The 15,221-nt window shown below is 62.6% G+C and overlaps 1 protein-coding gene across 2 annotated transcripts; it reads right to left on the bottom strand.

Moving 5' to 3' along the window:
• Nucleotides 1-3,283: 3,283 nt before the first annotated feature.
• STRIP1 (striatin interacting protein 1) lies at nucleotides 3,284-13,901 on the bottom strand. Of its 2 annotated transcripts, none has more exons than XM_080367350.1 (21): nucleotides 13,596-13,901; nucleotides 11,937-12,006; nucleotides 11,573-11,647; nucleotides 10,913-11,047; nucleotides 10,408-10,528; nucleotides 9,971-10,039; nucleotides 9,418-9,524; nucleotides 8,862-8,989; nucleotides 8,199-8,381; nucleotides 7,860-8,077; nucleotides 7,534-7,599; nucleotides 7,244-7,307; nucleotides 6,787-6,858; nucleotides 6,447-6,521; nucleotides 6,154-6,251; nucleotides 5,746-5,872; nucleotides 5,553-5,653; nucleotides 5,262-5,328; nucleotides 4,870-4,974; nucleotides 4,371-4,575; nucleotides 3,284-4,042 (listed from the first exon to the last, which is right to left on the bottom strand). In XM_080367350.1, the coding sequence occupies exons 1-21, from the start codon at nucleotides 13,884-13,886 to the stop codon at nucleotides 3,795-3,797; spliced, it is 2,625 nt and encodes an 874-aa protein (XP_080223476.1). In that variant the 5' UTR covers nucleotides 13,887-13,901; the 3' UTR covers nucleotides 3,284-3,794. The 2 variants fall into 2 exon arrangements, with proteins under 2 accessions (XP_080223476.1, XP_080223477.1); XM_080367351.1 differs by lacking the exon at nucleotides 13,596-13,901 and adding an exon at nucleotides 13,432-13,587 and having other exon boundaries at nucleotides 3,285-4,042.
• Between the last annotated feature and the right edge of the window lie 1,320 nt (nucleotides 13,902-15,221).

Raw genomic sequence — 15,221 nt, 5'->3', positions numbered from 1 at the left:
GATCAGCTCGTCGCATCCCACACGCTTCATCTGCTCCAGGGGACCCCAGGGTGCACGGTGAGTTCCTCCAAGCACCGCGTCTCAGCAGCGTGTCCCACCCTGTCCTCCAGCCAGCGTGACCCCCCCGCCCCCCCAGCCAGATGAAGCCACAAATGGGAATCCCCCTTTTGCTCCCACTCTCCTTACTGCCACGAGATGCTGTTACATCCTCAAGAGCCGCCTTGTGCCAAAAAAAAACCCCAAAACTGTGATGCCACCCACCCCCAGCTCCTGGTCTCCAGCATCCTGATGCTAAGATGGGGGGGGGGGGGGTGTCGTGGTGTCGGGGGCTGGTCAAGCACCACAGACCCCCCTCAAGGAAGCATCCAACCTGTCAGTCCAGCCTGATTTGGGCCACAAAACCAGGTTTGCAGCCAAAGGGAGCCTGTGCGGGTGTTCCTTACCCACCGGGCTTGGCACCCCTGGCACAGCCTGGCCACGGCGGGTGCCCCCCGGGGGGGCAGCTCACAGCCCGGCCACGCACCCAGCGGGTGCCCACCCTCGCCTGGGCCATCTTGCACCCTGGCTCTCGCAGCCCGCCTTCCACTGGCGGGGATTTTGTTATTCATTTATAAACAATAAAACACATTTTTAATAAGTTATTTATGGCTCCGGCAGCACTATAAAAGCCGCTGTCTGTGATGGCCCCGCGCAGCTGGGGAACATTCTGGCGCAGGCGGAGGGGAGCGAGGTGTGATGGAGAGCGCTCAGCCGGGCTCGCACCTCATCTGCCCGTGTCCCACCAGGCTCCCCGGGCCGGCTCCTGCACCGGGACTGGGGTCCGGGGTCCAGGGGGGGCACTGGGGGCAGCCGGGCAGAAGGAAAACCCCCAGCGAGGGCTCAGCACGCTTTGCAAACACGCACCACCCAATGCAACACCACAGGGGTGGTCACAGCCCCCACCCCCATCGGCCAGATCCTGCTCAGGAGACAGCACCCCCCACCCCCATCGGCCGGATCCTGCTCAGGACACAGCACCCCCCACCCCCATCGGCCAGATCCTGCTCAGGACACAGCACCCCCCACCCCCATCGGCCGGATCCTGCTCAGGACACAGCACTCCGACCCCCATCGGCCGGATCCTGCTCAGGACACAGCACCCCCCACCCCCATCGGCCAGATCCTGCTCAGGACACAGCACCCCCCACCCCCATCGGCCAGATCCTGCTCAGGACACAGCACCCCCCACCCCCATCGGCCGGATCCTGCTCAGGACACAGCACTCCGACCCCCATCGGCCGGATCCTGCTCAGGACACAGCACCCCCCACCCCCATCGGCCAGATCCTGCTCAGGACACAGCACCCCCCACCCCCATCGGCCAGATCCTGCTCAGGACACAGCACCCCCCACCCCCATCGGCCAGATCCTGCTCAGGACACAGCACCCCCCACCCCCATCGGCCAGATCCTGCTCAGGACACAGCACCCCCCACCCCCATCGGCCAGATCCTGCTCAGGACACAGCACCCCCCACCCCCATCGGCCAGATCCTGCTCAGGACACAGCACCCCCCACCCCCATCGGCCAGATCCTGCTCAGGACACAGCACCCCCCCACCCCCATCGGCCGGATCCTGCTCAGGACACAGCACCCCCCACCCCCATCGGCCGGATCCTGCTCAGGACACAGCACCCCCCACCCCCATCGGCCAGATCCTGCTCAGGACACAGCACCCCCCACCCCCATCGGCCAGATCCTGCTCAGGACACAGCACCCCCCACCCCCATCGGCCAGATCCTGCTCAGGACACAGCACCCCCCCACCCCCATCGGCCAGATCCTGCTCAGGACACAGCACCCCCACCCCCATCGGCCGGATCCTGCTCAGGACACAGCACCCCCCACCCCAATCGGCCGGATCCTGCTCAGGACACAGCACCCCCCACCCCAATCGGCCAGATCCTGCTCAGGACACAGCACCCCCCACCCCCATCGGCCAGATCCTGCTCAGGACACAGCCCCCACCCCCATCGGCCAGATCCTGCTCAGGACACAGCACCCCCCCGACCCCAATCGGCCGGATCCTGCTCAGGACACAGCCCCCCGCCCATCGGCCAGATCCTGCTCAGGACACAGCCCCCCGCCCATCGGCCAGATCCTGCTCAGGACACAGCCCCCCGCCCATCGGCCAGATCCTGCTCAGAACACAGCACCCCCCACCCCGATCCGCGCTGCTTACGGCGGGATGAGATCAGGGTGCAGCACCAGGGACCCTGGAGGGATCGCTGGGCTCCAGCTCAATGCCACCACCCAGCCCCTGCCCGTGGCTAAGGGGGAGGGGGGCAGGATAGGGCCCACAGCCCCTCTCAAGGCTGCGCAGCCTGCAGACTGAGCACGGTACCACTGAGGCTGAGCTGCTGTGGCTTCTCTGATGTCTCCTAAGGGCTGAGTTTGGCGTCTCCCACCTTCAGAGCCCCCCTGAAGGTCTCCAAGCCAGTGGCTGAGCACCCCAACGTCTGGCCTCGCTCCTGGAGCATCCCAGCAGGCGACAGGGAGGCACAGCTGGGGCTGTGCCACCTCCCTCTGCCCACAGCCATCACCACAGCTGGGCAGGGAAGCAGCTTCCTTCTGCCCCTCCCTGCTCAAACCAGGGGGGAAACTCCTGGGATTTCACCCACCCGAGCTATAGCTGGGGCTGCTGCCCCCCCTCTGCCAGGGAAACTGAGGCACAGCAAAGGCGCCGGGCCGAGCTCTGCCGCGGGCAGGCTTTGGGGAGGGGGATTTGACACCTGGCTCCTCTGCTGGGAGCAGGGGCCAAAGCAAATCCCAGTGACACGAGCACCGGAACGCCAGGACAGAACTCGAGGGGGTTCAGGGAAGGCAACAGGCAAATACCTGCTTGAGGCTGCCAGCTCCTGCCTGCACCCCCAAAGGTCACCAGCTCCCCCAGAGCCAACAGATCCGGCTGCAAGATAAATATTTAAAATCTTGCGGTAATCCACCCACAGTGGGACCTGAGGAGGGAGCAGGGACAAGGACACGAGCCAGGGAACCCCGTGCAGCAGCTCTGCCCCATCGCGGGGTCCCCATCCCTTGCTGCTTCCCAGGGGCGGGAGGGATGGGGACACACGGGAGGGACGGGGACACACGGGAGGGACGGGGACACACAGGGCCCAGGCACACTCGGAGCAGATATCACGAAATATATATATATATATATATATATATGTACAGCTCATCCACCCCACCCAGCGGGGCGAGGGAAGACTGCAGTCTCCAGCCCCTCGACTCCCCCCGCCAGCATCCCCCCAGAGCCCCCTGACCCCGCCACCGCGTCCCCAGGCAGGGTCTGGGCAGGGGGACAGACTGCCTTCCTGCCACAGCCACCTCTGCTCCCCGTGTCCCACAGCAGCGCCACAGGGACCCTCGCCTCACTGCCCAGCTCCCCGCACCGCCGCCTGCTCCCCCTTCTTGGCACCGGCTGGTGGGGGGCAGGAGGAGGGGGGTGGGGGTGCTGCTTCCAAAAGCATCGCACAGGTCCCCACCCCCACCCCACGGGAAACCCCCAGGGCACTGCGGCCACCACCAAGCCCTCACCCTCCGCTCAGGGTCGAGCCTGGCACAGCCTGGAAGGAGGCAGAGGGGCAGGACGGTGTCTTGGCAAGGACCCCAACAGCTCTAGCCTCTTCCCAAGCCCACCACGGGGGTCCAGGCCCCCACAGACCCCCCGAAAAAGCCTTGCTCCCCCTGCCCCTCGGCAGCAGCCCAGCCTCGAGATCTCCCCAAAGCAACCCCTCCTGCCTCCCCACCGTCCGTCACTGCAGCAGCTCCTCCCAGGAGATGGGTCGGGAGAAGACCTCCCGCTCCAGCCACAGGTCGTAGTTGACCTGGAAATCCTCGGGCAGGTCCACGCGCTGGCCCAGCACGCTCTGCAGGCAGTTGTCCACAGGCAGAAAATCCGGGTTGCTGTGCGCCCGGTCATAGCGACGCGAGTTGAAGCGCTCGATGCTGGCACGCAGGGCGCACTCTTCCGCCTGGAAGTCCCAGGGACGGGCGTCCAGGTCTGGGCAGAGGGAAAAGGGGTGTCAAGAGGGGAGCTGGGGGGCTCTTCAGCCGGCCCAGCCCCCCTGGGAAAGGTCTTTGCAGGTCCTTACAAAGAGCAACACGCAGGACGCAGAGCTGGCAGCCACCAACAGCTCCACCAGCCGCTGCCAGCCCTTTCCCTCTTCTCCGCGATGCCACCACCCCAAACCCCTTCCCTGCACACCAGACCCAAGGGCCGCCCAAGCCCCAAGCAGCAGAGGGACAGCTCTGGGCACAGACACGTCACCGCACGGAGCGGGAAGGACAGTCGGTAACGGGACGCTCTGCAGCCGCTGCACAGGACGTACCGTTGCCGTAAGCCCAGTCGTCGTTGAGACGGTGCCGCACTTTCTGGTAGATGGCCGACATGGTCTTCATGTTGCTCTTCCTCCACTGCCGGCCCAGGTACTTGGTCTGTACCTTGAGCAGCTTCAGCACGTAGAGCTGCATCATGGCCTGCTTCACCTTCAGCGCCCGCTTCAGGATGGGTGCCGACTTGAACACCACCAGCATCTGCGGGGAACAGCCCCCCCCCGGCAGCCGGGGACAGCGGGGTGACACGGCTGGGGTGGGCACGTGCGGGTACCTCCCACCGCACGCATGCCACCCACCTCCTCCAGCACCCACAAACCCTTCCCTGTGGTGTGCACTCTCCCTCTCCCTTTCCATCCCTCCCTCTCCCCAGCGAGGTCTGGGGTGCCAAACAAAGGGCACCCCAAGGTATCCACAGCCCCCTCGCCCAGCCCAGGCACCCCATGACAGCCCAGCGTGGCTGGGCCGAGCCCCCGCAGGTTCCCCGGCCCTCACCATGGTGCGGGAGTGCTTCCACTTGGTCAGCTTGTTCAGGATGCGCAGGAGGTTTATGCAGGAGAAGAGGTTCCTCCAGCAAAACTGGTTGTTGTCTCCGGCTTCCTGCAGGACAGCGGAGGCAGGGGTCAGGCAAGAGAGCGGAGCAGGGATGAGGAGAGGGTCTTCTGGTCCGAGGACCCTCGCCCAAAGAGGTACAGCACAGCACGCAGGCAGGAGGCGTCTGCCAGCTCTGTGCACCCCACAAAGCCCCAGCAGCGCCAGGGGCTGAGCACAGGAGTGCTGAGAGTGCCAGAGCTGGATGCTGGAGCCCCACCGCCTCCCCACACCCACAATTCCCCCTGGGAAGCACCCCAGGGTGCCAGGACCCGGCAGAGAAGTGAGCGACTCACCAGGCTCTCTGCCGTCAGCTCCGGCAGCTCGTGCACCACACAGTAGGGGTAGTCCAGGACAGAAATGCTGCGGGAAGGAGAGAGGGTGTCATCCTGCTCCCCCAGATCCTACCTGGCCTGGGGGTAACGCAGCCCCACACCTCCCACCCACCAGAGATCAGCTGCAGTGGGCACTTCCCTGGGTCCACTGGCACCCAAGGCACAGCCAGGGAAGGACTTGTGGAGGGCAAAACAAGCAGGGACCCCTCCCCACAACCAGCAGGGATGCAGGCAGGCAGCACCCTCCGCTACCTGTTCTTGGCAGTGATGTAGGACATGATGTTCTGGTTGAAGAACTTCAGGATGAGCGGGATGCAGTTGGCAAAGACCAGATGCTGGGCCATGTACTCAAACTGGGGAGAAAGGCGGGTGAGTTGGGACCCAGCCTGGGTCCTGCCCACCCCCAAAGCCCTGCAGAGGGGGGCTGGACCCTGGCCCATCTCACCTGGTAGATGTGATTCAGCTTGAAGTGCTTGAGCAGGAGCAGCAGTACGGCAGAAATGGCTTTGACGATGATCTCCTTGTGCCGATTGACATCCACCCCCAGCTTCATGCTCTGCAGCACCGTTGTCCTGGAGGACACAGAGGGATCCTAGGGCTGGGGCACTATCCGCACCCTGCCAGCCCCAGAGGTGCTGGCACACACTCCTGCCATCCCCTGGGCTCTTGAGCATCCAGCTCCCGTGGCAACGCACCATTCCTGGCACACCACCGAGCAGCGGATGATCAGATCACCCAGGAGGCCTCAGCAAAGCCCCAGCCCAAACCACACCACCCTGCCTGGCTCCCTCCCACCCCCCCTTCCCTCCCCACCACCACCCAGCACCTCTGCTCGCCCTCCACAGTCACTCACGGCATCTCCTCCGGCAAGACGTCTGCCAGGATGTTGATGGAGTCTGTCTTGGCTTTGGAGGTGGGGGCTGCGGCAAGGAGGATCTTCAGCAAAGCGATCTGGGGGGAAGGGAGAGATGGAAAAGGGGATGGGAGCAGGAGGACTGGCCACAGGCCCCTCTCCCCACAGCAGGAGGGAGTAGCATATGTGGGGAGGGAAGAAAACCTGGGGGCACCACTGGAAAGGGATGGAGGGAGCAGTGGAAGGAGGCCCCCACCACTGAGCCCAGGGACCCCCAGTGCGCCCCAGCTCACCATGTACTGTGGCAGGCTTGGCAGGAGGCCCTGGTACAGGATCTCCGCAGGGACTTGCTCCACTTCTTCTTCCCCCTGGTGCCAGGGAAGACCAAAAAACCTCTTACCAGGAGCTGCCACCAGTGCCACGCGCCTTACTCAGCCCAAGGCCGTCCAACCCCAAGGACAGGACACCCTCGGCACCTGCCCGAAGCCTCCCCACACACCCCACCCTCTGCCCCAGAGAAATCGCTCCTCCTAGCCCTTCAGCAAACCCCCCAGCCCTGCCAAAAGGCCTGGCAGAACAGCGTCCTCAACGTCCAGCCCAAAATCTTCATCCCATCCTCATCCCCACACTCACTCCAGAGAGCGGGGAGCGCAGGTACTCGTCTTCCATGTGCACCTGCACCTCTGCGATCGACGTGTACTTGTGCTGCACAGAAAGAGCACAGGGCTTCACAGCACGGGCCACCCCATCGATGCCACCAGCCAGTCCCATCATATTTTTAAGTCCCACCCTGTTATTCCTGCTCCAGTGGGTAACCGGCGTTGACGGGCAGGGTGTTGGCCACCTGCCTCACCTCTGGGACAACCCCAGTAAGAAAGGCATGAAGCCAGTAAGGAAAGGGGCTCAGCCAGCCTGGGAGATGGGGGTTGGGATGAAAACTTAAGGCTGCTCCCCTCATGGGGCTGAGCATGTTGGGGAGGGGTCAGGAAAATGCACCCCTGGCCCTGACCTGTGATTGATGCAGGGGTACGGGGAAGGGGCACCCAACACAGCGGCAGGGGCTGGAGGAATTTGCTGCCAACGCACTCACCAGTTTCAGGGTTCGGATGCTCTCGTGGATGGGCCTGGGCAAGCCCACCACGGTGTTGGTGTCACTAGAGAGAAGGGAAAGAGCCAGGCTGGGGTGCAGGCAGGAGCAAACCTGAAAGCCACCCATGCACGGGCCAGAGACCACCACGCCGCCCAGGAAGCAGCCAGCAAGCTCAGGACTTCTCTGCTGCCAAGCAGAGGGCAATGGCAGCCCCCACATCAGCAGCCTCTACCACGAACCCCCCAAAACCAGCAGCCCCCCCCCCCCAGGCTGGCTCTGCGGGAACCCACCTGCCCAGCGTGTAGCCGATGAACTTGCTGCGGCTGGACTCCAGAAACATCTCAATGTCCTTCTCTCTGAGCAAAGCGAAAAGGGGAAGAGTCACATCTTGCTGTCCACCTGGCACACCACAGCCCAGGCACAGGGCACCAGCAAAAGCCTCGTGGTCGGATAAAGGAGACGGCGCTGAGCCCACCCCACCAAGGGAACAGCACCAAAGTGACCACCCCATCCCCAACATCTTCCCCACACCCCTGTTGAAGTATTCAATACTGAACAGCCTGGTTTTTCGACGGCGTACTCCAGCTTTCCCTGCAGGTCAGCCCCACGGACTCACCGGACCTTGGGGGCCCAGGGCAGCCCCTTGGGGCAGGTGATGCGGTCGCTGGGGGGATGCTGGGTGGGCGGAGGCATCACTTCGTCACGTTCAAGGGGGAAGGTCTCTCCTTCTAGGCTGTTGTCGTCATCGTTCTCCTCCTCTTCCTCACGGGAATCGTCAGCTTTGTAAGGGTCTCGCTCATTGAAAGCGTCAAGGTTATCCTGCTTAATCAGGGCCTGGAGAGAGAAGGGCAGACAGGTGAATATCCCGGGGACAAGCTGCTCCAAGATCAGTGCCCCGACCCCAGCCGTGCCCCCGATAATGTCCCTGTCCCCAGCTTCCCTGCGTCAGCCTCACCTTGTGCTCCCGCCGGCCTCGCTTCTGCTGCTGCTCGATCAGATCGGAGGCGGACGCAGGCGGGGAGGCAGCTCGCATGTTGCGGATCACTTTAATGCTGTCCTCCGGGAGCGGCGGGAGGCCCAGGATCTCCCGCTTCTCTGCCTTCATGCTCTGGAGCTCCTCAAAGCCCCCCAGAGTGCACTGCAAGGGAGACCACAGCACCCTGAGCATGGACAGGGGACCACCCCTCAACACCCGGCGCCAGGGCCACCTCCACCTGCCCTTCCCAAATCCAGTCTCCAGGAGTCCCAAATCCTTCCCCAGGGTGTAAAACGAAGAGCTGCCCGTCCCCATGCTGCTCTTGTCACTGTGAAAGGCCAAAGGGACAGGAGGGTGCTCAGACATTCGCAACCCAAGTGTCTGGACCTTTTCTTTCATGCAGACCCCAGACAGGGACCTTGCTTTGGGTCCATCTCTTGGTATCCAGCTCCAGACACCGATATCCGATGCTCCCCTACGGGATGAAACCCAGGGGTGGGTTTAATAGGGTGCAAACTACTCGGCTAAACGCCAGAAAAAGAGGATGGAGCAATTACAGCCAGCTCCGAGGGCAGAACTTGTTCCTCTGCCAAACGCCAAACCGCAAGACACGTGTCAGCACACCCCACAGCCTCTCCTTACCAGCACAGCCTTCCAGAGCAAGAGCAGCACCTTCTTCATGGGGAAGTGTGGAGCGTGGCCGCTGCAGAATTTGGTCACCATCCCAAAGAGCATGACGGAGAAGGGCTCATTGTTGTACAGAGGGGCTCCTGGAACCACATGGCAGCAATCAGCAGGCATTCCTCATCCCTGTCCTCACCCCAGCTGCCAGGGCCACCAGCCCCTGCACCCTCACACCCTCCATTCTCCAAGATCCTCATCCCACCCCAGACAGCTCCTCTCTTCCTTTCCAAGGCCTTGTAAACCCCCCTGATTTCTTCCCTCTCATTGAGAGGAAACAACAGCCCCACTATTGACATTTTTTTCCCCAGGGAGAGCACCCAGATAGCACAAAAGGCTGACTGGCTTCCCCTGCCCATCCCCCCCTCACCTCACCAGCAAGGTTCAGCCTAGCAGCAGCCAACCCAGTGCTGCCAGTCCCTATGAACCGAGGCCTAGAGCCAAACCCCATCTCACTCTCTTGCTCTTCAGCCCTTGTAACCTCTGTCCCATCAAGCCCCAGGCGCCTGGTCCTCACCCAGCTCTGCTCGGAAGGTCTGCCTCATGCTCTTCCACTCGGGCTTGTCCCCCTCCGCCTCCTGCCGAACCGTCTCCACGATCAGGTACATGATGTTCAGCAGCACCCTGCAAAAAGCAGAAGGTCGGGCCAATCACCAAAGGTTGGGATGAGTTATGGAGGCACCACCGGCACGCAGGGCTCTGGGGGGAGGCTGGATCTGCCCAGACCACAGCTGGTTTCCACGCACCCACTCCACACCAGGGGATCGGTGCTCAGGCACTGGGGAAAAAGGTCTCTGCAAAGGTCTCAAAATGGGGCAAAAAATTGCTTTCTCATACTTCACTGCTTTCATGTCCCCAAGCAGCCACATGCCTGCTGTGTAGGCCAAGGACAAGGGACATCTGCCGACCTGAGCACGCCTGACGATGCTCACAGAGCCGGGGCAGAAGCTGGGACAGCCCTGGGACACCCTCCGGTGCCAACTGGCCCGTCTCAGCTTGCCAAAGGAACGAGCAGCTGGATCCCCCTCCTCGACCCCAGAGCATCCCCTCTCCCCAGCCCTGCTCCATACCTCAGGTCTGTGCTGTCAGCCAGGGAGATGGCCGGCTTTCTCACGGCACTGCTGCAAGCCGCGCTGTTACTGCGGAGGGAAAACGGCCTCAGAGGGGCCTTTGGAGGCAGCTTAACTTTGCCACAGGTAACCCACACACCACAGCCAAACCCTGGAATAGATACCGCCGCAGCAAGCCCCCTGCTCACAGCGCAATCGAGGGAGGAGGAACAGACCTGTCCCTACCTGCTGCCAGGCAGCAGAGCTCATAGCACATTTCTGTATAAATCAGGTATAATCCTACACTACGTATCCACCCAGAACAGCGGGAGTCCTTCCAGTGGCTGCAGGAATCACATCAGGGATAGGCAAACCAGGAATGGGACTGCCACAGACTGGGAAAACTCCTGCCAAGGAGCTCCAGAGCCATTTCTGAACCGCCTTCCCTCAGTACTCACTCAATCTCCATGTTGAGCAGCTCCACCAAAGCGTTGAACGTCCCCACTTCCAGCAAGAGGAAGATGTTATACCTCATCCAAGCTTGTACCTCGGCCTCGGAGCCGCACTCCCCAAACGTGCCTGCAATGACACCCTCGCTGGATCCCACCTCTGCCGGGATCCCGAGGCCCTCCCACACCACCAGCGCGTTTTGCAAAGGGAATAAAACCCACAGCCTTAATTTTAAGGTGAAAGTCAGATGCAGAGGACGGAACTGCGCTCTTGTGTGGAATGCGATCGAGATCTGGCAGAGCCGGCACAGCACAGGGAAGTGGGCCAAATTTTGAACCAATCTCCTATAAACTGTCTGCCTCCCATGAGAACTAGCTTCATTCCAGACACCCCGGGTAAAATTAAAAAATACAAGGAAAGAAAATGATTTTAAAATACTTTAAACTGATCGCCTCCAATCCATTATCTGGATTTAGCAACGGGAAAAATAAAGGGGCAGAGGCCCGGCGTCACCTTGGGCAACATAAAGGATGGCTCGGGCAACCCTCAGCCTCTTCTCCCGCGCGGTGACCTCCAGCCCATCGAGAAGCCGCATGGCGTGGGTGCGGTGCTGGTTCTTGTCCAGCTCGGTCCATTTCTTGTCCCGCACTGAAAAGTCAAAGCGGGCAGGCTGAGGGCATGGGGCACCTCTTGCCAGCCCCGGACACAAACGTTGCAGGAACAGCTCAAAAGGATTCAGCATGAGGGAAAACTGGGCTGCTTCAGGGAACACTGTGCTTCTGGGAGTAACGCCCAGGGATGTGTGATCGGCCCGGAGGGACCGTCTCCTGCCTTCCACCAGATGACTAGATGAATCACATCCATCTGAACCGGCGCTGGCAGCTGATGGGGAACAAGCTGGATGCTCTTGCCGATGCCAGTATGTTCCAGCAGAGCCGTCCCAGCGCCAACAAACCACTTCGGACACCAACATCAGCAAATGCTGAGCACACTGGAGGCAGCAAGCTGCGCTCCAAGGCCAGCCCACACACACTAATGAGGTCTCCAGTACAAACCGCCTGACGATTACCAGTGCACGGCTCGAGCTTTCTGACGCAGTGCTAACGCGCCAAACCCCACGTCTCCTTCGGGAGACCCCTGCCCCTCCCCAGAGGTCTAAAAGAAGGGTCTTACTGTGGATCCTGAAGTCCTCCTCAAAGCACTTGCGGTTGAGCAGGAACTCCGGCCCTTCTGTGTAGCTGTACAGCTCTGCCAAAAGAGCACAGGGGAAAATCTCCAACAACCCGCACTGAGCCGCCAGAGAAAGCTGCAACTCAGCTACATTAATTGCAGTTCTATCCAAGATGAGGGAAATGCAAAAAACACATCCAGCATAAGGCCGAAAAAAATGAATTAGACAGTATCACTGCCCTTTTAACATGAAAAAGGCGTTTAAGGACAAGAATGGAGCGATACTGGCATTGCCAGAGCTGCTTTAATCACCACCAGGAAAGAAAATCATGGCTGATTAATTGATCTATCAAGATGAGATCCTTACCAGAGAGCTCTGCCGCCCATTTGTCGGTATCTGCATATTCGAACTCCAGGTCTGGGGACTCCGAATAGCCCTGAAAGCAGAGGAAGAACTCAGTTAAATTGCAGCGGTTTTGAGGAAAACCAAAATCCCCAAGATATTCCCAATTCACCTCATCCTCCCGCGAATCCAGGACTGTATCTTCTGTTTGAGCCCAAAAATGTACCCGCAGCAGCGTAAACGTTACCAAGGCAACTCCTACCCACCTCCTGCATCTCCATCACAGCTCCGCCGCATTGAGCCATGCTGCGCTTTGCCGGTGGGCAGCCTCTGCCACTGCACCACCTCTAAAACACTCCAGGAGCCCCAAAAGGCCAAAAAATACAGCAGGAGGCAGGGAACGTTTCGTCTCAGGGTGGGAAGCAGGTTATGTGGGACCAGGCGGCTCTCAGAGCTCACCCATTTTGCAGAGATGTGTGAAAATTTGGGCTATCCCCCACCCGGTGCCGATCGGAGTGATGCCAGCAGATGCAAATAGCGAGACCGCAACAACTCCAAGACTGGAAAAACATCCAGAAGCCTTAGAGCACAAAACACCTGCTGCCTTTAAGTCACCCACGTGGACCCACCGCAAAACCCTCCCCCACCCCAGGGCGCCCACTCCTCAGCAAGGGGCTGATCCGACCCACCAGCTCCTCCAAAGGGCGATGGGTCTGTGCCACTCTGTGGGGCTGGGGGGCTGCTCCCCAGCACCCACAGACCTCACGGCCCTCTTGTGTCACCTCAGGGAGCGTCCGCACGCTGGGGGGGACACCCCTGGAAGCCGACGGCTCTAGGGCCATCCCAGGAATTAAACTGGGTTCAGGGACCACGACGGCAAAGACATGGGACCCGTCAGCTCCACCCTGCCCCACACAACCCCCTGGGCCCCCCACGGCGCAGGGGGCGTTCTCGGTGCCTCCCTGGAGGGGTCGGTCACCTCTTGCCACAGCGGGACCGACCCGACGCAGGGGACCTGACACCGCGGCCCGGTCACTGCCGCACCGGGCCGGCACCGGCGGACGGGGCTGGGAGAGGCGCCGGGCGGGGCGGTGAGAGCCCAGGGCTGCCCTGGGAGCGGGGTGGCCGGTGCCCCGGGGGGCTGGGACCAGAGCCAGCCGCACGCCCCGGGCAGCGCAGACCGAGCCAGACTCGGCGAGAAGAGACGGCGGAACGGCACCGGCCCGGGCAGCCCGGTACCGAGCGGGCCCGGCGGGGAGCGGCCACCGGCCCCGGCTGCTGGCGCGCCAGGCCCCGCAGTGCCAGGCCCCGGCTCCAGGGGCAGCGGCCGGCCCAGGCCCGGCCCGGGGGAAGGCGGAGCCCAGGCCAGGGCTGAGGCGGGCGGTGGAGCCCGCAGGCAGGACCCGGGTCCCCGGCGGGAGGAGGACGCGGCGCGGCCCGGCCCGGCCCGGCCCGCCCCGCCCGGGAAGGCCGCCCCCCCCCCGGAGCCGGAGCCGGGCCCGGCGGCAGCGGCGCTGACCTCCGAGTCCTTGCGCGGCGGCCGGCCCAGGTCGCGGGCCTTGCCGGGCGGCGCCGCTCCTCCGCGGGCCTTGTTGTTACCGGGGAGCGGCCCCGCGCCCCCCGCGCCGCCGCCCGGCTCCATGTCGGCCGCCTCCGCCGCGCCGAGCTCTCGCGAGGACTCACCCCCCCCTCTCGCGGGAGCGGCAGGGAGAGCCGGGGCAGCGCCGCCGCCATCTTGGGAGTGGCACCGCAGGGGCTGCGCCCGCTCGGGCGGCCGCGCTGTGACTCCGCCCGCCGGCCCCGCCGCTCCGCCGGCCCGGCCGCGTCACCGCCCGGCGTCGCCCGCCCCCGGCGGCCACAGAGGGTGCGGCGGCCGGCCCCCGAGCGGCCATCTTCGGGGTGGCAGGGCGCCGCCGGCAGCCATGTTGGGAGCGGCACTTCCGCCCGCCCCGGCTGGGCGCTGGGGGCCGCCATGTTGGGAGGGGCAGGAAGGGGCGGGGCCGCCCCGGGGGGCTGCCACAGGGGGCCAGACCCCAAACTGGGGGGGCCTGGAACGAGTGAATCGTCAAATCAAAGGGCTTTGGGGTCCGAGACCCCAAACAGCGGCGGGCTGACAGGGCTCGGAGGGGCGCCGGGCCCCAACAGAGGGGCCTTGGTGGGGGTTAAACCGCAAGCAAAAGGGCCCAGAGGGGGTTGGGACCCCAAAACGTGATACTGGGGGGCTCGGGGGGGCCCAAAGCCCATCTGGGGGCTGCCAAATTGATCCCCGGCCTCAGACACAACTCAGGGTTCCCAAAGGATTGCATTCGCTCGCCCTTCCAAATAAACTGCCCACAAGCAAAAGCGTTTCCTTTTTCCTAATAGTTTTAATTAGACTTTAACGATTTATTGCTCATCTGCAAGGATTAATATTGCATTCATTAAAAATCATTCATATACAAAATAAACCTCTCCCTCCCAGCCCGATGCTGCCACCGCCATATCCCCGGGCTCCCCCCCCTCCCCCCCCAACATGGCTTATACAGAGATGGAGCCCTTATGCCAAGGTTCGCCCCTAACGTGGGTGGGAAAGGGGGGGCCTGTGACCCCCAAGCACGGGGAAGGGGGGAACACTCTTGCTCCCTCCCTGCAGACGCCCACCCGGCTCACTGAGCCAGGCATGAGTCCCCCGTGAAGTTTGAGGGATGCCGGAGGGGACCCTGCAAGACAGGCGGTCCCCGAAATCTGTGGGGACAGCAAGTGACCGTCCAGGGTGAGAAAGGGGAATAGTCAAAGGACAAGGAGGCAGAGGGGAAAAGAGGAGGGTGATCCAAGCCACGAGCATCCCCTCCCATCTTCCTCCCATCCCCTCAAAGGAGCTTTGCACCCCTCGGGAAGCCCCGGCAGGGACCCACCCCCACGGCACTAAGGCAGCATCCCTGGTCCATGGGATGGGGTGGCCAGAGGTGAAGGAGCAGCCCCGGTCACGGGTACCACAGCATCTCCATTATCCTTGTACCGGGAAATGCTGGCAGGGCAGGCAACGGGGGTCCTCCTTCCCTCCGTGCTCTGGCCTTGGCTGGGGGAAGAAAGAGGCAATCTGGGGAGGATTATAAAAAAAAAAAAAAATGCCAACAAGAGAAACCTCACTGGGTTGCAAGGAACTTCCCCCATGCCGGGACAAGCTGCAAGAGATGGAAAAGAGAAACACGTCACCAGCAAGGATGGGGAAGGGGATGGAGGCTGCGATGAGTGGCTGAAACGCACTGCGAGAGGGCAGGGAAGAGCTGAGACAATCCAGCTCGAGGGCCGGCACAGCAGCAGGGAGCA

This window comes from Falco punctatus (genome assembly GCF_963210335.1).
Source record: "Falco punctatus genome assembly, chromosome: 17".
In the NCBI taxonomy this organism is placed as follows: domain Eukaryota; kingdom Metazoa; phylum Chordata; class Aves; order Falconiformes; family Falconidae; genus Falco; species Falco punctatus.
This window is presented reverse-complemented; position numbering and strand designations above follow the sequence as displayed.